The sequence below is a fragment of the Chelonia mydas genome, chromosome 9, assembly GCF_015237465.2.
Source record: "Chelonia mydas isolate rCheMyd1 chromosome 9, rCheMyd1.pri.v2, whole genome shotgun sequence".
NCBI lineage: Eukaryota > Metazoa > Chordata > Testudines > Cheloniidae > Chelonia > Chelonia mydas.
In genome coordinates, this window is record NC_057855.1 from 19,305,885 (window position 1) to 19,327,558 (window position 21,674).

The 21,674-nt window shown below is 39.7% G+C and overlaps 1 protein-coding gene across 1 annotated transcript in view; it reads left to right on the top strand.

Moving 5' to 3' along the window:
• The window catches only part of SI (sucrase-isomaltase), a 205,953-nt gene that overhangs the window by 137,259 nt on the left and 47,020 nt on the right, over positions 1-21,674 (top strand). Inside the window, exons 73-89 of the mRNA XM_043522682.1 lie at positions 1,213-1,367; positions 6,415-6,583; positions 8,267-8,363; positions 8,485-8,597; positions 8,707-8,832; positions 10,177-10,305; positions 10,442-10,552; positions 10,994-11,056; positions 13,983-14,117; positions 16,074-16,158; positions 16,858-16,996; positions 18,025-18,158; positions 19,344-19,378; positions 19,478-19,594; positions 20,126-20,274; positions 20,740-20,824; positions 20,935-20,991. Of these exons, the coding sequence (XP_043378617.1) occupies positions 1,213-1,367; positions 6,415-6,583; positions 8,267-8,363; positions 8,485-8,597; positions 8,707-8,832; positions 10,177-10,305; positions 10,442-10,552; positions 10,994-11,056; positions 13,983-14,117; positions 16,074-16,158; positions 16,858-16,996; positions 18,025-18,158; positions 19,344-19,378; positions 19,478-19,594; positions 20,126-20,274; positions 20,740-20,824; positions 20,935-20,991 (1,899 nt within the window). The remainder of the gene's footprint in view (positions 1-1,212; positions 1,368-6,414; positions 6,584-8,266; positions 8,364-8,484; positions 8,598-8,706; positions 8,833-10,176; positions 10,306-10,441; positions 10,553-10,993; positions 11,057-13,982; positions 14,118-16,073; positions 16,159-16,857; positions 16,997-18,024; positions 18,159-19,343; positions 19,379-19,477; positions 19,595-20,125; positions 20,275-20,739; positions 20,825-20,934; positions 20,992-21,674) is intronic.

Sequence of the window (21,674 nt, forward strand, 5' to 3'; positions counted from 1 at the left end):
CATGTGTGGCTGTTTCTTTTGGACCCTGTGTATCCTAGATTTACAATGGGCCCATGTTCAGTACATTGGCAATTAGTCTCTCATCAAATATTCGATGTAAACACTTAACAATAACTACCAGTTAGATACAAACACAAATTGAAAATATAGCATAAAAGAAAATAGTATAAATAGTTAAGCAATATATAAGTTATAAAAGTTGCATGTCAGAGCTTGTATAAAAGATGTTTGGATGTTTGATGGCCAAGAGTGGTATCATTTTTGACATTTGGGGAGCCTGTCACTAGCTGACAGGAAGCGGAAGCCTCCTGGAATTAGCCTTACATTTCGCTTAATAACAGACGTAACCAAAATATAAGCAGGTGGTATTGCATTTTCCAAGCACGATGGGAATAACAATAATTGTAAGTACCTTTTAATATTCAGTTAACAGAGCAGGCAAATTGTAATAAACTAATATTATAAGAATGAATTATTAATTATTATTAATAAAGGTATTCTAATCTCTATAGAGGTCTATCTCTTACACTGCCCTAATACTCTTAGTGAGTAAAGCCTGAAATCTTCAGGTGACAATTAACTGTCATTGATTATTTTAGCAGAAAGTCCTGCTAAAGTGCTTTATCCCACAATCACAAGCTACCTCCCACTTCCCCCAGCCTCCAACTATCCACTACTTAGCAGCCAAAACCTCCAGACTGGTCCCTGACATCGTCTACAATGCAATTATTGAAGGCCAGTGCAGAAATTTTCTGGCATATTGAAAACTAAAAATGTAGAGGCAGCATAAATAAACTGTGACTTTAACATCAAAATAAACAACACAAAGGCTACTGTGCTGGTTGATTGTGTTTTTCATATGTAAATGAAGCAGCCACACATTGCCACAAAATCCAGGAAAAAAAAGCCCCAGAATTTAGGTCCTATTTGTTGTAGAGTACAGGGATCACAACTATAATGTTTGCTGTTACTTTCCCTATGATATTTACTTACATTCTTGAACATGACCACACACAGAAATAATTTTTTATTTCTCTTTGACTAAGGAGAACTTTTATTTATTTTATTTTATTTATTTTATTTTATTTAGTCTCTTTGACTAAGGAGAACTTTTATTTAAAACTACAGTTGCAAGAAGCAACTTATGTATTACACCTTCAAGACTATGTCTTATGTATTACACCTTCAAGACTACTGCCTTTCTTTTCATAGATTTATGATGCCAACAATAAAAGATATGAAGTTCCAGTACCACTATTTCTCCCTAGTACTCCAACAAGTACAGAAGCAGGTCGACTCTATGAAGTGACCATTAAGAACAATCCATTTGGTATCCAGATTAGGCGCAAAAGCACCGGAACAATTATGTGAGTGAAAACTTTGTTCGCTATAGATGACATTTTTATTTTAACTTGTATGTTTGGTGGAAATCCCTAAGTACTGGCTTCGCTGTGGCACCTATAAAGGTAGAATAGCCTAAATGCCTTGAGTACAATCCCATCTGAAACACTAGGTATGTACTCGGGCAGCTAACCTGTCCTGTTGCTGGCATTGCTGCGGCTACACTTGTAGTTTTATCATGCTAGCTTGATGAGAACTAGCACAGGTATGTCTGTCTGAGCCAGAAATCACACCTGAAGCTCCAGGGTAGACATATCCTTAGAGGAAACATTATTACATCAGTGATAACATCCTCAAGAGCTTGCAGAGCAATTAATTCTCACTTAGAACTAAATCGATTGCAAAATATCATACTCATTCTCTAATCAAATTCAGAACAAAAAGAATGTGGTTTACAGATGCTGATTCTGAGCTGATACCTAGCTGAAAAGAGAGGCTATCCCACTGATGTTGGAGCTGTGGCTTAAACAAAATGTAGATAGCTAAACATTCTCCTTTGAGTGATAGCTAAACATTCTCCTTTGAGTGTCCATTTCACTGTAGGCGTCTGTGCACCCAATGCACTTGAGTATGAGACTTCTGCCAGCAGTACCATTAGTCAGTATGTGTGCCCCTGCCCTTCTCGTGCACGGACCCGAGGGTATAAAAGGGACATGACTGCCACCTCCCTCTCAGTTCCTTTGTACCATCTGTGGTGAGAGCTGGAGAGTTCCCTGTCGCTCTTGAGCCTCAGTTAGCCATCTGTAAAAGAGATTTTCTGGTTTTTGCATACTTATAGTTCACTTTGTATAGTTACAGTTTAGTTAGTTAGCTCAGGGTTTAAATCCAGGGGATTTTTGCATGGCAAAAGAAGCCAAAACATCTGTGTTCCACATGCACAGCTGACATTGAGAGTTTCAAATGTTGCCTAATTTGTTTAGGAGAGGGACAAGTGGGGAACAAATGTCCTATCTGTTCCTCTTTCCCCACAAGGATGAAGAAACAAAGGAATTCCTGTTTTTAGTTAGTCTTCGTGAAAAGGCACCGTGTCCCTCTTAAGATCCTGCCTCTGACCATGAGAGCAGAGCATTCCTCCACAAGGAGTGCCTCTCCGGGTGCCATGGCTCCAAAGCCTGTTTTGCATGAGAAATGTAGATTTCTAGATCTAAGGTCTAAGAAAGTTTAACAGATTAACCAAGAGAACAAAGAAAAGAATGGTTCCCCTACCATCTGTTATCCCTTCCTTGAAGGTGGGGGATTAGTACATTGCCCTCCGGCTGCAGGATACATCCTTCCTAGCCACAGAAAGTATCTTTAATTCATGGTAGGCAATATGCCTGTCAGCCTAACATATGTCCTGAGGGTGTTTACCAAATGTACGGCAGTAGTGGCAGCTCATCTTCAACATTTAGGCATTCAGATATTTCCTTATTTGGAGGACTGGCAGTGAGGAAAGAGTTTGCTCTCAGGTTGTCCAAGCCATGTTGGTGTGCAGCAGGAAGGGCACAACCAGAGCTACTTATCAATGAAATGGAAAAGGTTCTCAGTCGGAACTGAGTCTCACCGGTTGTCACCAAGTAATCCAGACATTACGCATCTATTAGATTACCTGCTCTATTTGAAATCTTATGGTTTTCTCATCAGTTTTCTAAGGGTGCACTTAGCCTCCATCTCTGTGATACATCCACTGGTAGATGGGGTTTTGTGTCTTTTCGCATCTCTTGATGCCTCAGTTCTTAAAAAAAGGAGGACTTGTGGCACCTTAGAGACGAACAAATTTATTTGAGCATAAGCTTTTGTGAGCTACAGCTCACTTCATCGGATGCATTCAGTGGAGAATACAGTGGGGAGATTTATATACACAGAGAACATGAAACAATGGGTGTTACCGTACACACTGAAACAAGAGTGATCAGGTACGGTGAGCTATTACAAGCAGGAGAGCGGCGGGGGGGGGGGACCTTTTGTAGTGATAATCAAGGTGGGCCATTTCCAGCAGTTGACAAGAACCTCTGAGGAACAGAAGAGGGGAGGAATAAACATGGGGAAATGGTTTTACTTTGTGTAATGACCCATCTACTCCCAGTCTTTATTGAAGCCTAAGTTAACTGTGTCCAGTTTGCAAATTAATTCCAATTCAGCAGTCTCTCATTGGAGTCTGTTTTTGAAGTTTTTTTGTTGAAGAATTACCACTTTTACGTCTGTAATCGAGTGACCAAAGAGATTGAAGTGTTCTCCGACTGGTTATGCTCAAATAAATTTGTTAGTCTCTAAGGTGCCGCAAGTCCTCCTTTTCTTTTTGCGGATACAGACTAACATGGCTGCTACTCTGAAATCAATTCTTAAAAGTCCTCATTTGCATGTGTCCTGCTGTCTCTGATCCACTACATGAATTTAGTTTTGTCCTGTTTGATGATCCGTCCCTTTGATCTTTTAGCAACAACATCCTTATAATTGATGCTATCAGTGAATATAGTGTTTCTGGTAGCAGTCAGGTACAATCTGCCAAAAGGGTGCCTGAGCTTAAGACACTGTTAGCCAAGCCCCCTTTCAAGACATTTCACAAAGACAAAGTTTCTTTTAGGCCACACCTTGTTTATGTCTGAAGTTCCACCTCAATCAGATCATTCATCTTCCGGTGTTTTTTTCCAAAGGCTCACTCTGGTAAAGCCAAAGAGAGGCTTCATAGTTTGGACATTCTTTTAGATTATCTCCTATAGAGTTTGTAGGAGTACAGGGCAGGTGGTTAGAGAGCTATTTATATGTCCCTGGATTTCTGACTGCATCAAACTCTGCTATTATCTAGCAAAGCTTGCTTTGAGTCCACGGGGTTGGACTAGATCAGTGGTTCTCAAAGCCGGTGCGCCGCTTGTTCAGGGAAAGGCCCTGGCGGGCTGGACCGGTTTGTTTACCTGCCGCGTCCACAGGTTCAGCTGATCGCGGCTCCCACTGGCTGCGGTTCGCTGCTTCAGGCCGATGGGGGCTGCGGAAAGTGGTGCGGGCCGAGGGACGTGCTGGCCACCCTTCCCACAGCCCCCATTGGCCTGGAGCGGTGAACTGCCGCCGAAACTGCAGACGCGGCAGGTAAAGAAAGTGGTCCGGCCCACCCAGGGCTTTCCCTGAACAAGCGGCGCACCGGCTTTGAGAACCACTGGTCTAGATGACCTCCTGAGGTCCCTTCCAACCCTGATATTCTATGATTCTATGATTGCTCTCCCTCTGAGGATAATGGCCCATTCCACAAAGGCTCATTCCACTTCCTCAGTCTTCTTGAATAACATACCAATAGTGGATATATGCAAGGCAGCAATGTGTTCACTAGTATATATCTCTTCCGGTCACTGGACTGTCGCTCAAGCTTTCTGAGACGATGCCAGTATTGGCAAGTCATTGCGGCAGTCTCTTTTCAAGTGATCTGAAGTCCCACCATCTGTAAAGCAGCTGCTAGTGAGTCACCTGCAGTGGAAAGTATTTGTGAACAATCACTTGAAGGAGAAAAAATGGGTACTTACCTATACAGTAACTATTCTTCTTCCAGTTGTGTTGTGCACATATATGTTCCACGACCCTTCCCCGCTACTTAGTGGATTAATTGGACAGTGGTATGAAGGAAGATAGAGGGAGGCAGCGGTCAAGCTCCTTTAAAGCCCTTGGCTCCGTGCATGAGGGTTCAGAGAAGAGCCACATGAATGATTTAAATGATTAGAGAACATACAGTATAGTGAAAGACTCAAAGAGCTCAATCTGTTTAGCTTAACAAAGAGAAGGCTAAGGGGTGACTTGATTATAATCTGTACATATCTACATGGGGAAGAAATAGGTAATAATGGGCTGTTCAATCTAGCAAAGAAAGGTATAACACAATTAATGGCTGACAGCTGAAGCTAGACAAATTCAGACTGGGAAGTAAGGCATGTGGTGGATTCTCCATCACGAACAATTTTTAAACCAAGTTTGCATGGTTCTCTAAACCATATGTTCTAGGCATTATTTTGGGCAAATTCTATGGCCTGTATTATCCAGGAGGTCAGATTAGATTATCACAATGTTTTTTTCTGGCTTTGGAATCTTCTGAGTCTATGGAAACTTTTTCTCCTGAGTAGTAGCACAAATTACACAAGAGACCCAAAATTTTCACAATTTGATTTTGGTTTGAAAGTTCAGTGCTTATCCAAGCCAACAAAACTGTCTTCAGTCTTGCCTTCACAAATTATTCAACCTTCATCATCAGTCTCTCTAACATCTCTTTTGCTTCCCCACGTCCCATCATTACTAAGCATACAATACACTGGGTTTAAAAACATCACTACAATTGAAATTAATATATAGATTAATTAAAGTTTCCTTCAGTTCTAAGAAACTTCTGAATATATATTTAGTGTTCATTTTAACTAAATTCCAGAGTGTATTAAATAATACACAACTTCCTTGCACTCTGACACAGATAGTCTTCTAGCAGATTAAAGAGTCATCCTGCACTTCATTAATAAAAGCAAATACATGGCTAATACACCAAATATTCTCTGTAACTTTCAAAATTTTCAGCCACTGTTATTTGTGTAGCAGCTATCAAATCCCCCCTCATTCTTCTCTTCCGTAGACTAAACAATCCCAGTTTCCTCAGCCTCTCCTCATAACTCATGTGTTCCAGTCCCCAAATCATTTTTGTTGCCCTTCGCTGGACTCTCTCCAATTTCTCCACATCCTTCTTGCAGTGTGGGGCCCAAAACTGGACACAGTACTCCAGATGAGGCCTCACCAATGTCGATCTGGCAATGCCCCTACTTATACACCCCAAAATGCCATTGGCCTTCTTGGCAACAAGGGCACACTGTTGACTCAGCCAACTTCCTTGCACTATGACACATATAGTCTTCTAGCAGATTTAAGAGTCATCCTGCACTTCATTCATAAAAGCAAATACATGGCTAATACACCAAATATTCTCTGTAACTTTCAAAATTTTCAGCCACTGTTTTTTGTGTATCTTTCCAGCTCTTTACTGATGAAAGTTGGGTAATTCTTCTCTTTCAGTTGGGATTCTCAGGTACCTGGCTTCACCTTTAGCGACATGTTCATTCAGATTTCTACCCGTCTTCCATCAGAGTATGTCTATGGATTTGGTGAAACTGAACACACTACGTTTCGGCGTGATATGAACTGGAACACCTGGGGAATGTTTACGAAGGACCAGTCCCCTGGTGTAAGTAGAGATGAAGTTTGAATTAGATTCTTTCCTAAGCAGCAATGATGTTCTTGGTACACATGTCTTTGAGTTTTTTCCAGGGTGACTGTAGTATATTTTGTTTTAAAACAATGCAGGCAGTAATATTGGTGTATGATATGCCCTGTTCACAGATATCATTATCATTACAAGAAACCAAAACTAAGTTTAGTAACAGTTAAGTTCCTATCAGGTAACTTGGGGTTTGGAAAAAACTTCTCTTAAAACAGGTTATTCCATTTTGGATTAATTGCACTTTTCTCTGAAGCATCTAATATTTACCACATCTGGAGATGGGATAAAAGGCAATATGGGCCACTGATCCTATCTATGTCATGTCAATTCCTCTGTTTCTGAGGTGTATGTTGTTTTCTACAAGAGCTGAGCAGAATTGGAGAACTATTTTTGGCAGTACTTTTTGCCAATTTTCTCTTATCCTTCCCAAGTTCTGGAAATTTAACTTCTATTAACTTGTCAAGGTTTGATTATTTTGTTGAAGGCCACTTTGTGAAATATACTTCTAGCCTGAAATAGCCTGTGGTTTTAATAGTTCATATAGACATGTCTTGGCAGCCGTTTTATCCACTTTGGAAATTTGGCTTGTGTAGAGAGGACAAGGAGAGGGAGAGCTACCCATAGACAATCACTCTCACACGCCTAGTTAAAATATAAATATTGGCCAGGTTTCCTGCGATGCTGGATGCTCAGAGCTCTCATTGGCTTTAATGGGAATTGCAGGAGGGTGCCCAGCAATTGTGAAAGCTCAGATGGAACCAGCCTCATATCACTTTAAGGCTGCTCCTATAAATGTGACTAAATGCTTGAGGACTTGGACGTAATCCTGGGTGATCTTTTCTGAGTTAAGGGGGTACAAAAATGTCCACTTTCCAAGTTCATAGTCTGGGGCTGCTGCTCAAGGTGGCCCCACTCCCTGAGAAGATGTTGAAGTATGCCCGGGTAGGGCTTCTACCTGCAAACAGAAAGAGAAGTGGGTCTGTCTGGGGTCTCAAATGTAAATAGTAATTTCTATACACATATGTAAAACGACTAAGACTGATCACTAATTCAGCCTGACTTTAGAGACTAACAAATTTATTTGGGCATAAGCTTTCATGGGCTAGAACCCACTTCATCAGATGTATGAAGTAAAAGATATAGGAGCAGGTATAAATACATGAAAGGAGGTGGGTTGCTTTACCAAGTGTTAGGTCAGTCTAACAAGATCAATCTATTAACAGCAGGATACCAAGGGAGGAGAAATAACTTTTGAAGTTATTCCATGGGCCACTCTCTTTCCACTTCATTGGTTTTCTAGTTGTAAACTGCTGAGCTGTCATTGTTAAAAATGTGTGATAGGAAAATACATGGGTGGGTCATGTTATAGACTGTTACATGTTTCTCTCCTTTATATGCTTCTTCATCAGTCTAATGATATATCTTGCTGTCTTCTACCTACATAGCTGTACTTTCCTGACCTTTACAATTACACCTTTACAGTACGAGAAAAGTTCTTAAAAATTGAAAATGTGGGAAAGGTATTTTATGAGAGTGGATTTATCAGTAGTCATTTAGGAATATTAGACCGTTTACTTGCCAGTAGAATGTTCACAAATATGTTCACCTCCAAAGTGAAACCATAACTTCTTTTTCTTGTTTTTGCAGTACAAATTGAATTCCTATGGTTTGCATCCCTTTTACATGGGCCTGGAAAATGATGGAAATGCTAATGGAGTCCTCTTGCTTAACAGCAATGCAATGGGTAAAAAAAAAAAAAATTACAATTTTTTTAATTCCTGAAGTGTTTTCATACATTGTGTCCATTTCCTTAAGAGTGGATTATCTAAACATTCACTTTCTGCTTTCACTTTCTGGGTTTTCAGATGTCATATTCCAGCCAACTCCTGCTCTGACATATCGCACTATCGGAGGAATTCTGGACTTTTACATGGTGTTGGGCCCAACGCCAGAGCTTGTTGTTCAGGAATACACTGCAGTAGGATTGATTATGTTAAAAGTTATACAATTAATTGTATTTTTGTCCTGTTTTCCATATCACCATGATTAAATAATGTTTTCTTTCCCCCCTATTTTACTGTTGTTAGCTGATTGGACGACCGGTCATGCCACCGTACTGGGCTTTGGGATTCCAGCTGTGCCGTTATGGATACAAAAACGACACAGAAGTCTCTGACCTGTACGAGGCAATGAAGGCAGCTCGGATACCTTATGTATGTTGATTACAGTTATAATTAGTGATGTTATTTGAATTCTCTAATCACAGATTTGTTCTCTTGGGAAAAAGAAATGAGAAATCATTATGCCCTCTTCACAGATATCATTATCATTAGCCCAAACAAAAACTAAATTTAATCCTAACAGGACCAACTCTTGCTGTTCAACCTGGAAAGAATGAAAGTCAGAGATTATCGGGAAAGTCTGTATCATTCCTTGTCATTTTCCCATCACCTACAACAGTGTTGATAAGGTTGTCCAACATACCATAAGGCGTTTGCTTCCATCTCCTAGAGATTCTAAAGAGCAACACATTCTCTAACTTTATCCATTATTGTGCCCTCATGCAGAACCTTAATAGTAGCCTCATATTCCCTGTATCCGTGCATCTGGCTCTCAGAATACATTCATTTGGAAAATTATTCTTCCTTAACATTGCTGAGATCACTGTTAAGGTTTCGTGTAAGAGCAGAAATTAGATGAAGTCCACAGTAGGTCATATCCCATTACGGGCCCCCATTTGTAATGATACCCCTTTTCAAGTAGTCTGCAAGGATGGAACCCACGTCTCTGGATCTAAAAGCATGAGCCTCTACTTTTTGAATTAAAGGACCAAGCACATTATCTTAGAGAAAGTAGCAAACTCATAAACCTCTATATGTGGTCACTAGCGGATGCATCTTTTTTTAAAAAAGCCATTGTGTGTTCTTAACTCAATTTACACTCTGTTGGTGGCCAGTGGTTTACTTCCACCTAATGTGTGGAAACTACAAACTGCAGAGCTTCCTGTAGCTGGGGTAGAACTCTGGTGGTGGGTCTTGTTATTGTCTGCACTATGAGTTTATGTAGTATTAGTTAACTTGATTTAAATAACCTGAGTTAAGAACACATCATATTGTCCAAGAGAAGACAAGGCCTAGAGTCAGATAAGTAGCTACTGATGTTAGCATGGGTTATACACTTCTTTGGGGCAGGGAAGTTTATCCCAAATGTCAGAGGGCTACAGCAGTTCATCTCCATTTATGTATAGCCCCCACTCATAACAATAACCCCAGTCAGTTTATTTACAGGGTTGAATTCTTGACATCAGGAGCTAACAGCACAAACTACTGCTTAAGTTAAAGGACCATAAAATTTTTCCACCGTGTCTAAAATGACAATTCTGGCACTACTGTTGCACCATACCATTTTGTTTTCATGGCATTCTCCCTGCATGATAGAAAGCCCCGATTTATATATCTCTTTACTTAAAGTTAATCCAATCTTTCTAAAGTTCATTACGCCTTTGACTTCTAAAATAATTTCTAACCTTTTCTGTGTCTTGTTTTCACTTATTGCAGGATGTACAATATACAGACATTGATTACATGAACCGGAAGTTAGACTTTACTCTCAGCCCAAGCTTTGCAGGACTTCCTGCTCTGATTAATCGAATAAAAGATGAAGGAATGAGATTCATCATTATTCTGGTCAGTAGATTGGTACTTTTTTCTTTACCTAGTATACTTATAGATTGTGAAATACCATAATTCACTTAATGAATTAAATAATGTACATATTTGTTCCTTAAAATAACTGTAAATCTGAATTCTCTCTTTATTTTAGGACCCACCCATATCAGGCAATGAAACAAATGATTATCTAGCATTCACAAGAGGTGTGCAGGATGATGTCTTCATCAAACGGCCTAACAGCACTGAGATTGTCTGGGCAAAGGTACTGTTGTGAGAACTAGTTTAAAAATGAGGAGTGGATTTCAAAGGCAAAAATGACTGTTCTGAATAAATTGCATTTTTTTTTTTAAATTGAGGACTATCTTATGTGGAGTCCTCGAGCTTTGCCTGCTACCCCTCTTGTTAAGTGTGTCTGTGCTACCTATGGGAGAGGTAATAGTGAGATGATTTAGACTGTAGTGCTATCACTATAACAATGATATTCAGCTGTATCCCTTTTTTTCTTAGGGGAGGGGTGTGCATGTTCATAGAAGGAATTTATTTTGTACAGTGCTAAATGTACGTACACTGCAAAACATGTAATATCTTCTTTGCAGTTGTGTGTGCACTCTGACCTGCAAAGAAAGCTGTAGTATGTCTCAGAAACTACATAAAAATCAATTCAGTGTAGCTTAATTTCTTTTCTTCCCTCCTTTCTCTTTAGGTTTGGCCAGAATATCCTAATGTAGTAGTTAATGATTCTGCAGATTTAGAAACACAGATCCAGGTATGTACGCTTAACACTTCTACCAATGTTCCCTTCAGCCCCCTCTCTCACAGTCTCTCCACCTCAATCTGCTCTACTTTCCTTCCTTCCTTCCTTCCTTCCTTCCTTCCTTCCTTCCTTTCTGTGAATGATCTCCCTTTCTCTGGTTTTCCAGTTCGCTAATCACTCCTACCACACCCCCACACCACAGATTTTCTTTTAATAGGGGAAAAACCATGGAACTAAAATGACATTTCAAAAAGTCCCTCTGCTTGTGTGTTATATTGCTTCCACCCTTTTTCTTATGGACTTAAACTGTAAGATCTTCAGGGCGGGGGCTGTCTAGCACTCTGTATAGTACTGATGAGACCATGTTCCCAGTTGGTCTGTAAGGCTGTAAAACAAACTGTAAATAATAAATAATAGTTGTTATTAAATGTACGTTATATACTAGTCATCCTACACCTACACTTTGTATAATAAAAAAGAGTTGGATAGTGAAATCTTACAATATTGGGAGCGTTGAACAGCCGTAGGATTGTTAATGAGCACTATTCCTAATCCCACACACTGTTGGCTATTAAATGCCCCAGCCATTCATATGATGTAATCCCTAGTGTTCCTCACACTCCATTCATTTAGATTTTGGTTCCCCCTAATTGTACTGGTGCTGGATAGAATCCTATGGAAACACAGGGTAAAATCCTGGCTCCATTGAAATCAGTGGCTTAGGACATGTCTGCACTAGAGCTAGGAGATGTAATTTCCAGATTCATAGAATCATAGAATATCAGGGTTGGAAGGGACCTTAGGAGATCATCTAGTCCAACCCCCTGCTCAAAGCAGGACCAATCCCCAGTTTTTTGCCCCAGATCCCTAAATGGCCCCCTCAAGGATTGAATTCACAACCCTGGGTTTATCAGGCCAATGCTCAAACCACTGAGCTATCCCCCCCACCCCCTTTAGATTAAGTACACATAGACTAAAAATAGAAGTGTAGCCACATCAGCACAAGCACTAGGAGGAGCTAGCAGCCTACGTACATCCCTAGGTATCTGATGGGATCATACTCTGTTCTGCTAGGTTCTTCTGCAGCTTTCAGCATGGTAGCTCTGCTTCTATTTTTATCACACTAACTCGGTCAGAGCTACTGTTGTTCTGTCTACCCAAGCTGGAAATTGTACCTTCTATTCCAATGAACACACAGCCATCGAGACAGCATTTCACCTTCTATCCCTATTACCTGATAGCAATCGCACAGATACAAGCTGTTCAAACCTGGCCTATGAGTGTGGCCAGGCACCAGCAAGAAACATAAGACATCCTTTATATGGAGTCTTGAGCAGCCTCAATTCCCCCTGAAGCCAGTATATGGAATCAGGCCCTAAAGCTGTCTAGCGCCTTCGACATCTGCCTTTTTTGTGATAGGTTATGAGTAGTACTGGTTTACAAGTCAGTACTGCATTAAGAATTGAGGCCTGTGAGAAGTGAATGGTTCATCCTCTTCTTAAGAAGAATAATGTTGACATGACTTAAGAACATAGGAGCTGGCATACTGGGTCAGACTGACAGCAGCACGTATCAGAACTTCACGGGGAGTGTACAGAACAGAGCAAAAAAGTACTTCCTCCTGTTTGTATTAAAACTGTTGCCTGTTAATTTCCTTTGGTGACCCTTGGTGTTTGCATTGTGCGAAAGTGTAAATAACACTTCCCTTTTTCTACACTATTTATGACTGTGTAGACCTCTATCATATCTCCCTTTGTCTTGTCTCTTTTAAGCTGAATAATCACAGTCTTTTTTTCTCTCTCTCCTTGTATGGAAGCCATTCCATACCCTTGGTCATCTTTGTTGCCCTTCTCTGAACCTTTTCCACTTCCACTATGTCTTTTTATTTTCCCCCTGATGAGGCGACCAGAATTGGACACAGTATTCAAGGTATCAGTGTACCATAGATTTATTTAGTGGCATTGTATATGTATAGTTGGGATTATTTTTTCCAGTGTGCATTACTTTCCAAAGTTGAGTTTCATCTGCCATTTTGTTGTCCAGTCACCCAATTTTGTGAGATCCTTTTTTAACTCCCCAGTCTCCTTTGGACTTAGCTGTCTTGAATAATTCTCTATTGTCTGAAAACTTTGCCATTTCACAGTTATTGGTCCATGAGACGACCTTCTCTCTTATCCCAGGACTATTTAGTTTGCTTAAAAGCCTTTGGTGAGGGACCTCGTCAAAGGCTTTTTGAAAATCCAAGTACACTATATCGACTGGATCACCGTTATCCACAGGCTTGTTGAGCCCCTTTAAGAATTCTAATGGAACGGTGAGGCATGGCTTACTTTTACAAAAGACTCTTCCCCCCAAAATTATCTTTATCCAGATTTGTTGCCCCAAAAGAATAGCTTTATTTTGGGTATCTCCCCCACCTCCTCTGCAGTGAAAACTGATGCAAAAAATTTTACTGTTAGTTTTTACGTCTTGAAGAAGTTGCTTCTCAAATTCTTTCTTGGTTTGCCTTATGATACTCTCACAATAAACTTACCAGAGTATGTTCTCCTTTCTATTTTCCTCTCTTGAATTTGACTTTCAAATGTTAAAGGATGCCTTTTTTACTCTAATGGCCTCCCTGTCTCTGCTGTTTAGCCAGGTGGCATTCTTTTGGTGCTCTTACTCTCTCTTTTTTGTTTGGATTATGCATTTAGTCTGATACTCTATTTACCTGAGACGATTTACTTTAGTCTGAGACATGTTAACTTGAACAGTTAACAAAGAATACCAGCTTTAGGATTGCGTTTCATACCACTGTAGGCGCATATTAACAATAGATGTCTGTAGTTTAACTGCAATCTTAGTCAGTGGTTTAATTTGATTAGGTTGTTAAATCAGTTGAATACATTGATAGCCAACACCTGTGTCTCTTTTCACATATTGTATGTTACTATTTTAGCTGTACAGAGCGTATGCAGCTTTCCCAGATTTCTTCCGCAATTCTACAGCACAGTGGTGGCAAAAAGAAATAGTAGAATTCCACACTAATCCAGCTAATCCAGAGAAGAGTGTAAAATTTGATGGCCTGTGGACTGTAAGTGCATGCCTTATCTTGTTTTGTTCCTTTGTTTAGTAATACACCATGTAGGACATTTGTTACTGGTTTCACGCAATTCTTACTATTCTAAGAAGGTTTCAGTAACTTTTATGCTACTAAGTAGTTCATTATCTTTAATACCATGTTGACTGCTCCTTCATCTCAATGGCTGAGCTCACAATGAGGAAATCTGAGTGTTAGCCTCACCAATAAGTTCAAACACTACGTATCAGTTTAATGCTGTTTGTTTTGGGGGATCTGTGCCTGATGGCCACATTTCATAATGCTTTCTGTGGGAGTTATAGGATCGGGTCTGACTTTGTGGTGAGCCAGTATAAACAACTGTGGATGAAATGCAAGTTAGCAGGAAGGTAAATCAGAGCACTAGTTCTAGCAAAGTAATCTAACACCTGCTCCTGCAAGGATATTTCCCAGTTGTGTAATCTTTGTGAGTCAATTTAGTGCTCAAAACAGTTGGGGTTAAAAGAAATTGACTTCATCGAGTTATTGTTTAGTTGGGCACTGTGTAAACTTCCTCCCATCACTATCAGTGCACATCCGTCCGTGTGGAAAAGTTAAATTTCAGGTTATGAAATTGCCCCAAATGCAATAATGTAGACCACCTAAACAATTCACGTAATATCTTTAGATGTGATGAGTGTACAATGTATATCCACATATACTAAACGGGCCGTATCAGTCAGCATTGTTTTGACAAATAATGTTCTCTTAACAACTCCTCCCAAAATCACTGCAAAAGATCATCTTGCTTTCTAAATAATTGTAGCCACCCAATGTAAAATAACTGGATTAATGTATTATTACCATGAGGGAAAACCTGCTGTTAAGAAAACTCTGTGTTCCTGCAGTTTGTTTTATGTAAAGGGCTAAAACATAAATTTATGAAATTTTGGGGTTGAGTTTCAAAGCTGTCTAGGGGATTATGACACACACTAGTTTTATTGGAAGATATGTCTAAATTCCCTAGACTCCTTTGAAAATCACAACTTCAAGAGATTACAATATGTCTGGCTTTCATTTATAGAAAATGTTACCCTGTATCCATCTCCTAAAGAAATATGTCAACCCAGAGATTTCTGAGCTTATTAATGCAGTACAATAATGATATGGCAATTAGGATAAACACCATCAATATCATTATACTGTACTTTGACAAGCGGCTAAAAAATCTATTGGTGGTCTATTCTGTGTTTCTGAATCCAGCAGAAATGTCTGTGTGTTAGCGCGTATAAAACGAATGACGGGGGAGCATTTTGGATGGATCGAGTAAAATATGCAAAGTGGAGCCTGTTGAGTAGTAAAATGCTTGACTGGTGAATACAAGGATAGAGTTCAGATTGCAGTGATCTGTGGGGACATTTCAATGGGCATATGGCGCTACTCAGCGTGCATATGGATAATAGAATTGGAGCTGTGTGAGAAACATGGAACACGTGCAGCTTCTAGGCTTAAAGAGTGCACCCCTCTGCCCTGTGTAGTGAGCTTCTCTCTTCCCCATGCCGATTCAGAAATGTCACAGATGTTCTCCCCAGGGAGTTATGCAGCCACGTCCATAGCTTCTCAGCCAGGAGCCTGAGAAGTAGGGGCCTTTAGTGTATGGAAATAAAATGGAAGTTTGGGGGAGCACCCTAATTAATTCAGTCAGAACTCGGGGAGGCCAACAGCTAGTGGGGAAAAGAAATAACATTTGTAACAGCACAGCACTTGTCAGCAGAAGGGTTCTGATGAATTTTCCATTTGTATTCAATTTGTGTGTATATTTCCTTCCTTGTTTGTAAGCAGGCATATTTTTCCCTTAGAATTCAAACTGGCAGATTTAGGAAACTTTAGGTCATTGAATATCTGAGTTGACATTGGTTCAGGACAAAGTTACTGAATATTTGTGTTCTTTTCTTAAAAACTTATATATATATATATATATCTATATATTAGGACATGAATGAACCAGCAAGCTTTATTAATGGAGCAGTTAATGGCTGCAGAGAACCACTTCTAAACCACCCCCCTTATATGCCAGGTAAGGAATCTTGTCTGTAGTTTGCACTCTTATTATCACATACATTGTTATTAAATCATACCCTGTGTCACCCAGCAGAAAAGATTTGTAAACTGGATCCTTTATTATTAATGATTCTCTGTGGGCCAAAAGAAGAGAGTTTATTTGGTCCAACCTTGCATAAAATATTCAGCATTAATTTATTTTTTCATATTAAAATCCATGCTTCAAGGAAAAGATTGTAAGCATCACTAATAATATTTTATTTAAGATTACTTCCTATGATATACTTTGGGGGTGTAGTTAAAAATCTAAGGAGAACATGCAAACTAAGGTCCTGATTCCACATACTAAAATGGTACTTTTGTAGTGAGGAGAATGGTAGTTGGTACACGCTCATATCCAGATTGTAATAATATTGTGACCGTGAATTAGTACACAAGAGTGTTGGACGTAGATAGTATTTGGAGACAACTTCTCAAAAAATTGGAGTGACACCATCAAGGGATCCATCCTGCCATCATTCTATTTGAGCAACTACTGTTGCAAAATTGCTGGGAAGACATGGCCCTAAATGTTCTTGCCAAAATATATCAGGACACAGGTAGTTGAAAGAAGGCAGTAGTAAAGAAAAAATGGAGGTTTAAAGAGTGAGTGACTTACCTGGTTTCTTGTTGGCACTATGTTTAATGGTTTGACTTTTAATCTCCTCCTTGTTAGCTTTGGCAGAAAAGGAAAAAGGGCTGGATCTTGTGACCTTGTGCATGGAAAGTCAACAGTTCCTGCCAGATGGGACCCCTGTCAGGCACTATGATGTACATAGTCTATATGGATGGTCACAGGCAAAACCTACCTACTAGTAAGTCATTTTCACTTTTTCATTCTCAAAAAACTAGTGTCTTTGCAGCCAGGTGGTGGTCTCAATTACTGAGGTGTAAACCCTGAGTATTTCCATTGATATCAATGGAAGTAGCTTCAGTGGCCTAATTGAGCCTCACCCTTGATGATCTGCAATTCCATCATTAATAGTTTGTTGACTTCCATGGGCTTTGGATCAGGTCCAAAAAGCTGGTTGCCATTTTCTAATACCGCTACCTTAGATATCTGAAATGTGCTCCCAGCAAATACAGCTTTATTTACCAGGGTAAAAGATGACCATTGAGTTTCTTTTTGCACGCCAGTGATATAGCAGGTCTGTAACAATTAAATTGCCTCTCCTGTTTATGTGCTTGGAAGAGAGAATGGTAATCCATACCAAAGTATGAAACTTTTGAAATTTGTATAACTTTAACTTGCAAAGCTCTTTGAGAACTTCAAATAAAAAATACTACAGAAGTGCAAGCGATTAGCACTGTTGTTAGTTCACTGTGTAGTATGTAATATAACCACAATACAGCATTTATAAAATGTTAGTCTAGTGTGAAAAATATTAAGGGCCAGAGTGTAGGTGTGCAAGAAATTATGCCCCTTCTCCCACTCAGTCCCAGAACAATCTGTATCCTTGTGCTCCCAGTGCTTCATCCTGAGAGGGGCTGAGCACTTCACAGGTTTGTTCTGGAGAACGCTGATGCTGACTGCAAAGGCAGCAGCCCCAACTCTTTCCCCACTGGCAAGTAGTTCTGATCTAGGTCCTCATCCTGTAAACATTTATGCACATAAGTAACTTGACTTTTGCAACTAATTCTTCTTAACTCTATAGAACTACTGACAGTAAATTTAAACATGTGCATACCTGGTGGTAGGATCAAGGCCTCAGAAGCTAAGAACTACGTTTTCCACAGAAATGTGGTCTCTCCATTTGATGTCTCCTAATTAGGTATTTTACAGAAGGGATTTTTCCTATGATTGCGGCATCTAATGTGCTTATGTTTGTCTTTTTGATATCAGTGCTGTACGCAATGCCACAGGGGAACGTGGAATTGTTATCACCCGATCAACATATCCCTCTAGTGGACAATGGGCAGGTCACTGGCTTGGAGATAACTATGCAAGATGGGACCAACTTGAAAAATCTATTATTGGTATGAGGAGTAACTTCTTTTAATGGCCCTCAAGCTTCAAATCATCACAGAGGAAAAATGTCTGCTGAAGCACAATTGCTGCACTTAGAGTTAATTTGTTTTTCGAGCTATTTCTGATGTTATCACTATTTTCGATATAGGGAGTAGCCCTGAAGCCTGAATGAACTTCTTAGGATTGCCCAGTGTAGAACAACTCTCCTTATTGGTGAATAAGTAACATCTGAGCAACCTTGAAACATGTTAAGTTGTATCCAACCTGAGCTATTGTTTTAAACAAAAGTAAACATCTCTTTGTCAGATAGACTAAGACAGCTAAGACTGGCTGTTCAGTTGATGCTACATGTATTCAAAAACACAGTAATGAAGGTAGAACGTAAGGAGCTGAAATATGAAGAATCTCCAAATTAGTGTGACCAAAAGATCATAGGGCACTCAGAGAGGTGATTAATTAAGATCAACTGCATGAGCTTACACAGAACTACAGGAAATCACATTTCCTGTGACATACAGCACACGGTTCTATGCCGTATAGTACAAAAGCAACATTTGGAAAACCACTGCATAACCATTGGACACCGGCTAGTCTCCAGATGCTAACAGATATGGGAAAACTGCGAGGTGGTTTTGTCCTGGGAGATGAGAGGGTTTCAGTAAGAGAGGGACAAATCCTTGGAGCTTGAATAGGGATGCAGAACTCTTTTTATTGAGTCATCCAGACACCGGGTAATTGAACCATGCATAAGAGGCAATGGTATTTTTGCTGAATCACTGCAAAGTTGTATCAAGTGTCTAATTAGCTTCAGTGTATGGGTGTAAGCTCCAACCTATGGCGCTTTCTCAGGTGTCTGGATTTAGAAACAAAGAGGGCTCAGACCCATAAGGAAAACCCTAGAAACATTCAAGCTATAAGGGCTTAGGCTGAGGTTTATGTTGTGTTGTCATGTAAACTACCAAGAAAAACAATTTTCAGTTGTCGTGTAAATTTGGATGATATCACAGCAAGCAAGTGGAATTGTGCCATTTTACAGTTTTGTATCATGGGGAAGTGGGACCAAGACAGTATCCTTGTCTGTAGGGAATCCCATCTGGCCCCACCTCCCCTTCTAAGAATCCCTCCTTATTTGGCTTGACAGAGAAAGATGCAACCGAAAAGTTTGTCTTATTTATTTCTGGATTTTTTGGCAGGTATAATGGAGTTTGGCCTCTTTGGAATTTCCTATGTAAGTTAAGCTATTAGTTAAAAACATTTAGAATAGGAATTTAATACCATTCTAGTCATCTACAGTATTAAGTTCTAATTACCTTTTAAATGCTTTTAGATTGGAGCAGATATCTGTGGCTTCTTCAATGATACAACGTATGAAATGTGTGCCCGCTGGATGCAGCTTGGATCATTTTACACCTATTCTAGAAATCATAATGTGATAGGAACTATGGTGAGTTGACGGTTCTCTGTAAATTATATGCCACTGAGATTAGTCAATTCAAATACCGTTAGCTACAGTTCCTTTCCAAGGGAGTGCTCTGTAATAAGGAAAGGATGATTCACCCTAAACTAGGTCCTGATTGAGCATCCATGGAAATCAATGGAAACAATCCCATTGACTTCACTGGGGCTTGGATCAGAACCTACCTCTCAGTATCCATTACCACAGTATCATGCCTGCCGTTTGGCTGTCTGGAAGGGAGCTGACTTCATTTCCCAGGAAGCCAGCAGAGCAGACTTCAGCTATAACCAGTTTTATTTGGATTTGATTTGGACTCACAAAGATGCATGCTTTACTTTACTCAGTTTATTGGAGTTCTCTAAATGTGCTGGTTTCTGTCTAAAACTTTTGGTTTGAACTTTAGTCAATAAAGCCAAATTCTGCTATTGGATGCCCACATGCATTTCCCTTTGACAGGAAGATGGGTACAAGAGAGATTTTACAATACAAAGAGTAACCCTGTTTTATCTTTATTTTTAGAGGCAAGATCCTGTTTCCTTTGATGAAAAATTTCAAAATATTTCCAGGGACATACTCAATACAAGATACACACTGTTACCTTATCTCTACACTTTAATGCACGAAGCCCATGTTCTTGGTAGCACTGTAGCTCGTCCTATGCTCCACGAGTAAGTATTAAGCGCTTGAAAGCAACGTTGATACAGAATAACTGAATCGTTATGAAGCAGGAGTTCAGTCTTTGCCCAGTCATAAACCTCACTCATGTTTTTTCCCTATGACCTGTATGACACTATGAGTACGCTCCTTTCCATAGCCCTTTGTCCTTCTCTGTTCTGACTAGCCCTTCCCCACCTCTGACTAATTGGGGGTACAGTAGCAGACAATCTGTCCCTTCCTGTAGGGAAGTGCAGTCTAGATGGCATGAGCTGAAAAAAGGGAGCTTATCCAGCTAATGATGCTCTTACAATGGCACATCAGTAACTTTAACCACCTAGAAAAATGGTGTTTCACTTCTGTATGGGGGCCTCCTGGCAAGTAGAATTGATTGGCGATAGTAACCTGACCGTGTGCCCAGAATTAAAAATAAGACTGAAAAGATTAAGCCGTGATTAACAATGTTTCTATTCTTTTAGGTTTGTGGAAGACAAAAAAACGTGGGAGATATACAAACAGTTTTTGTGGGGCCCAGCACTGCTGATTAGCCCTGTATTGGATCAAGTAAGCATTTCAACATTTATGTTCTTTATGGAATGAACATTTCAAAGGGAGTTTATATAAACATTGATTTAAGTTTTAATTCTTATTATAAGTATGCTTTCACATTTCAGGGAGCTACAGAAGTGAATGCTTATATACCCAATGCACGCTGGTATGATTATTACACGGTAAGCAACTTAATTAAGAGTGTTCTTTGTACAATGGACCTTTTGAAAGAATTGGATCCTAGAAGGTGCTGAGCACATCCTTAGAGATACTGTACACCTTTAATTCCCATTGACGTGAGTGCCTCTCAGACTACACTCAGCAGCTTGCGTGGTCAGGCCCTAATATTATATTCCAGTTATTTTAAAAGATACTAAACTCTAATCGAGCACCCAAAACTTAGGAAAGGGTCAAATAATTGTGAGCAGCTAGGACTGGTCAGGATATTATTTGTCAATAGTTGCCATTTTTAACAGAAAACTTTGATTCATTCAATAATATTTTGTTTGGACAGTTCTGCTGTCACCATTTTAAAATGGAACTGCTGAATATGTGGAAATGCCAGAAATGCCAGAAAAGCAAAGGTGTTTCAGAGTGACTGTCTGGTTCCCCTTGGATAACACATCATTTTATTTTGAGTTTCTTCATTACTTTGCCTAATTAACTAGCATTGTATGAGATATGTGTGCATGTATGCACACTGCATGATAACAGCTAGCTCGTGCACCTGGTATACCTCCTCTTTGTCCTGTGGCTGAGGAACCTCACCTCTGAAGTGTCGATATTTTGCAGTTAAAGCACCAGAAAAGTTGAAAACAACAACAACAACAACAAAAAACCAACAGAAAGCAAAAGCCAAAGTACA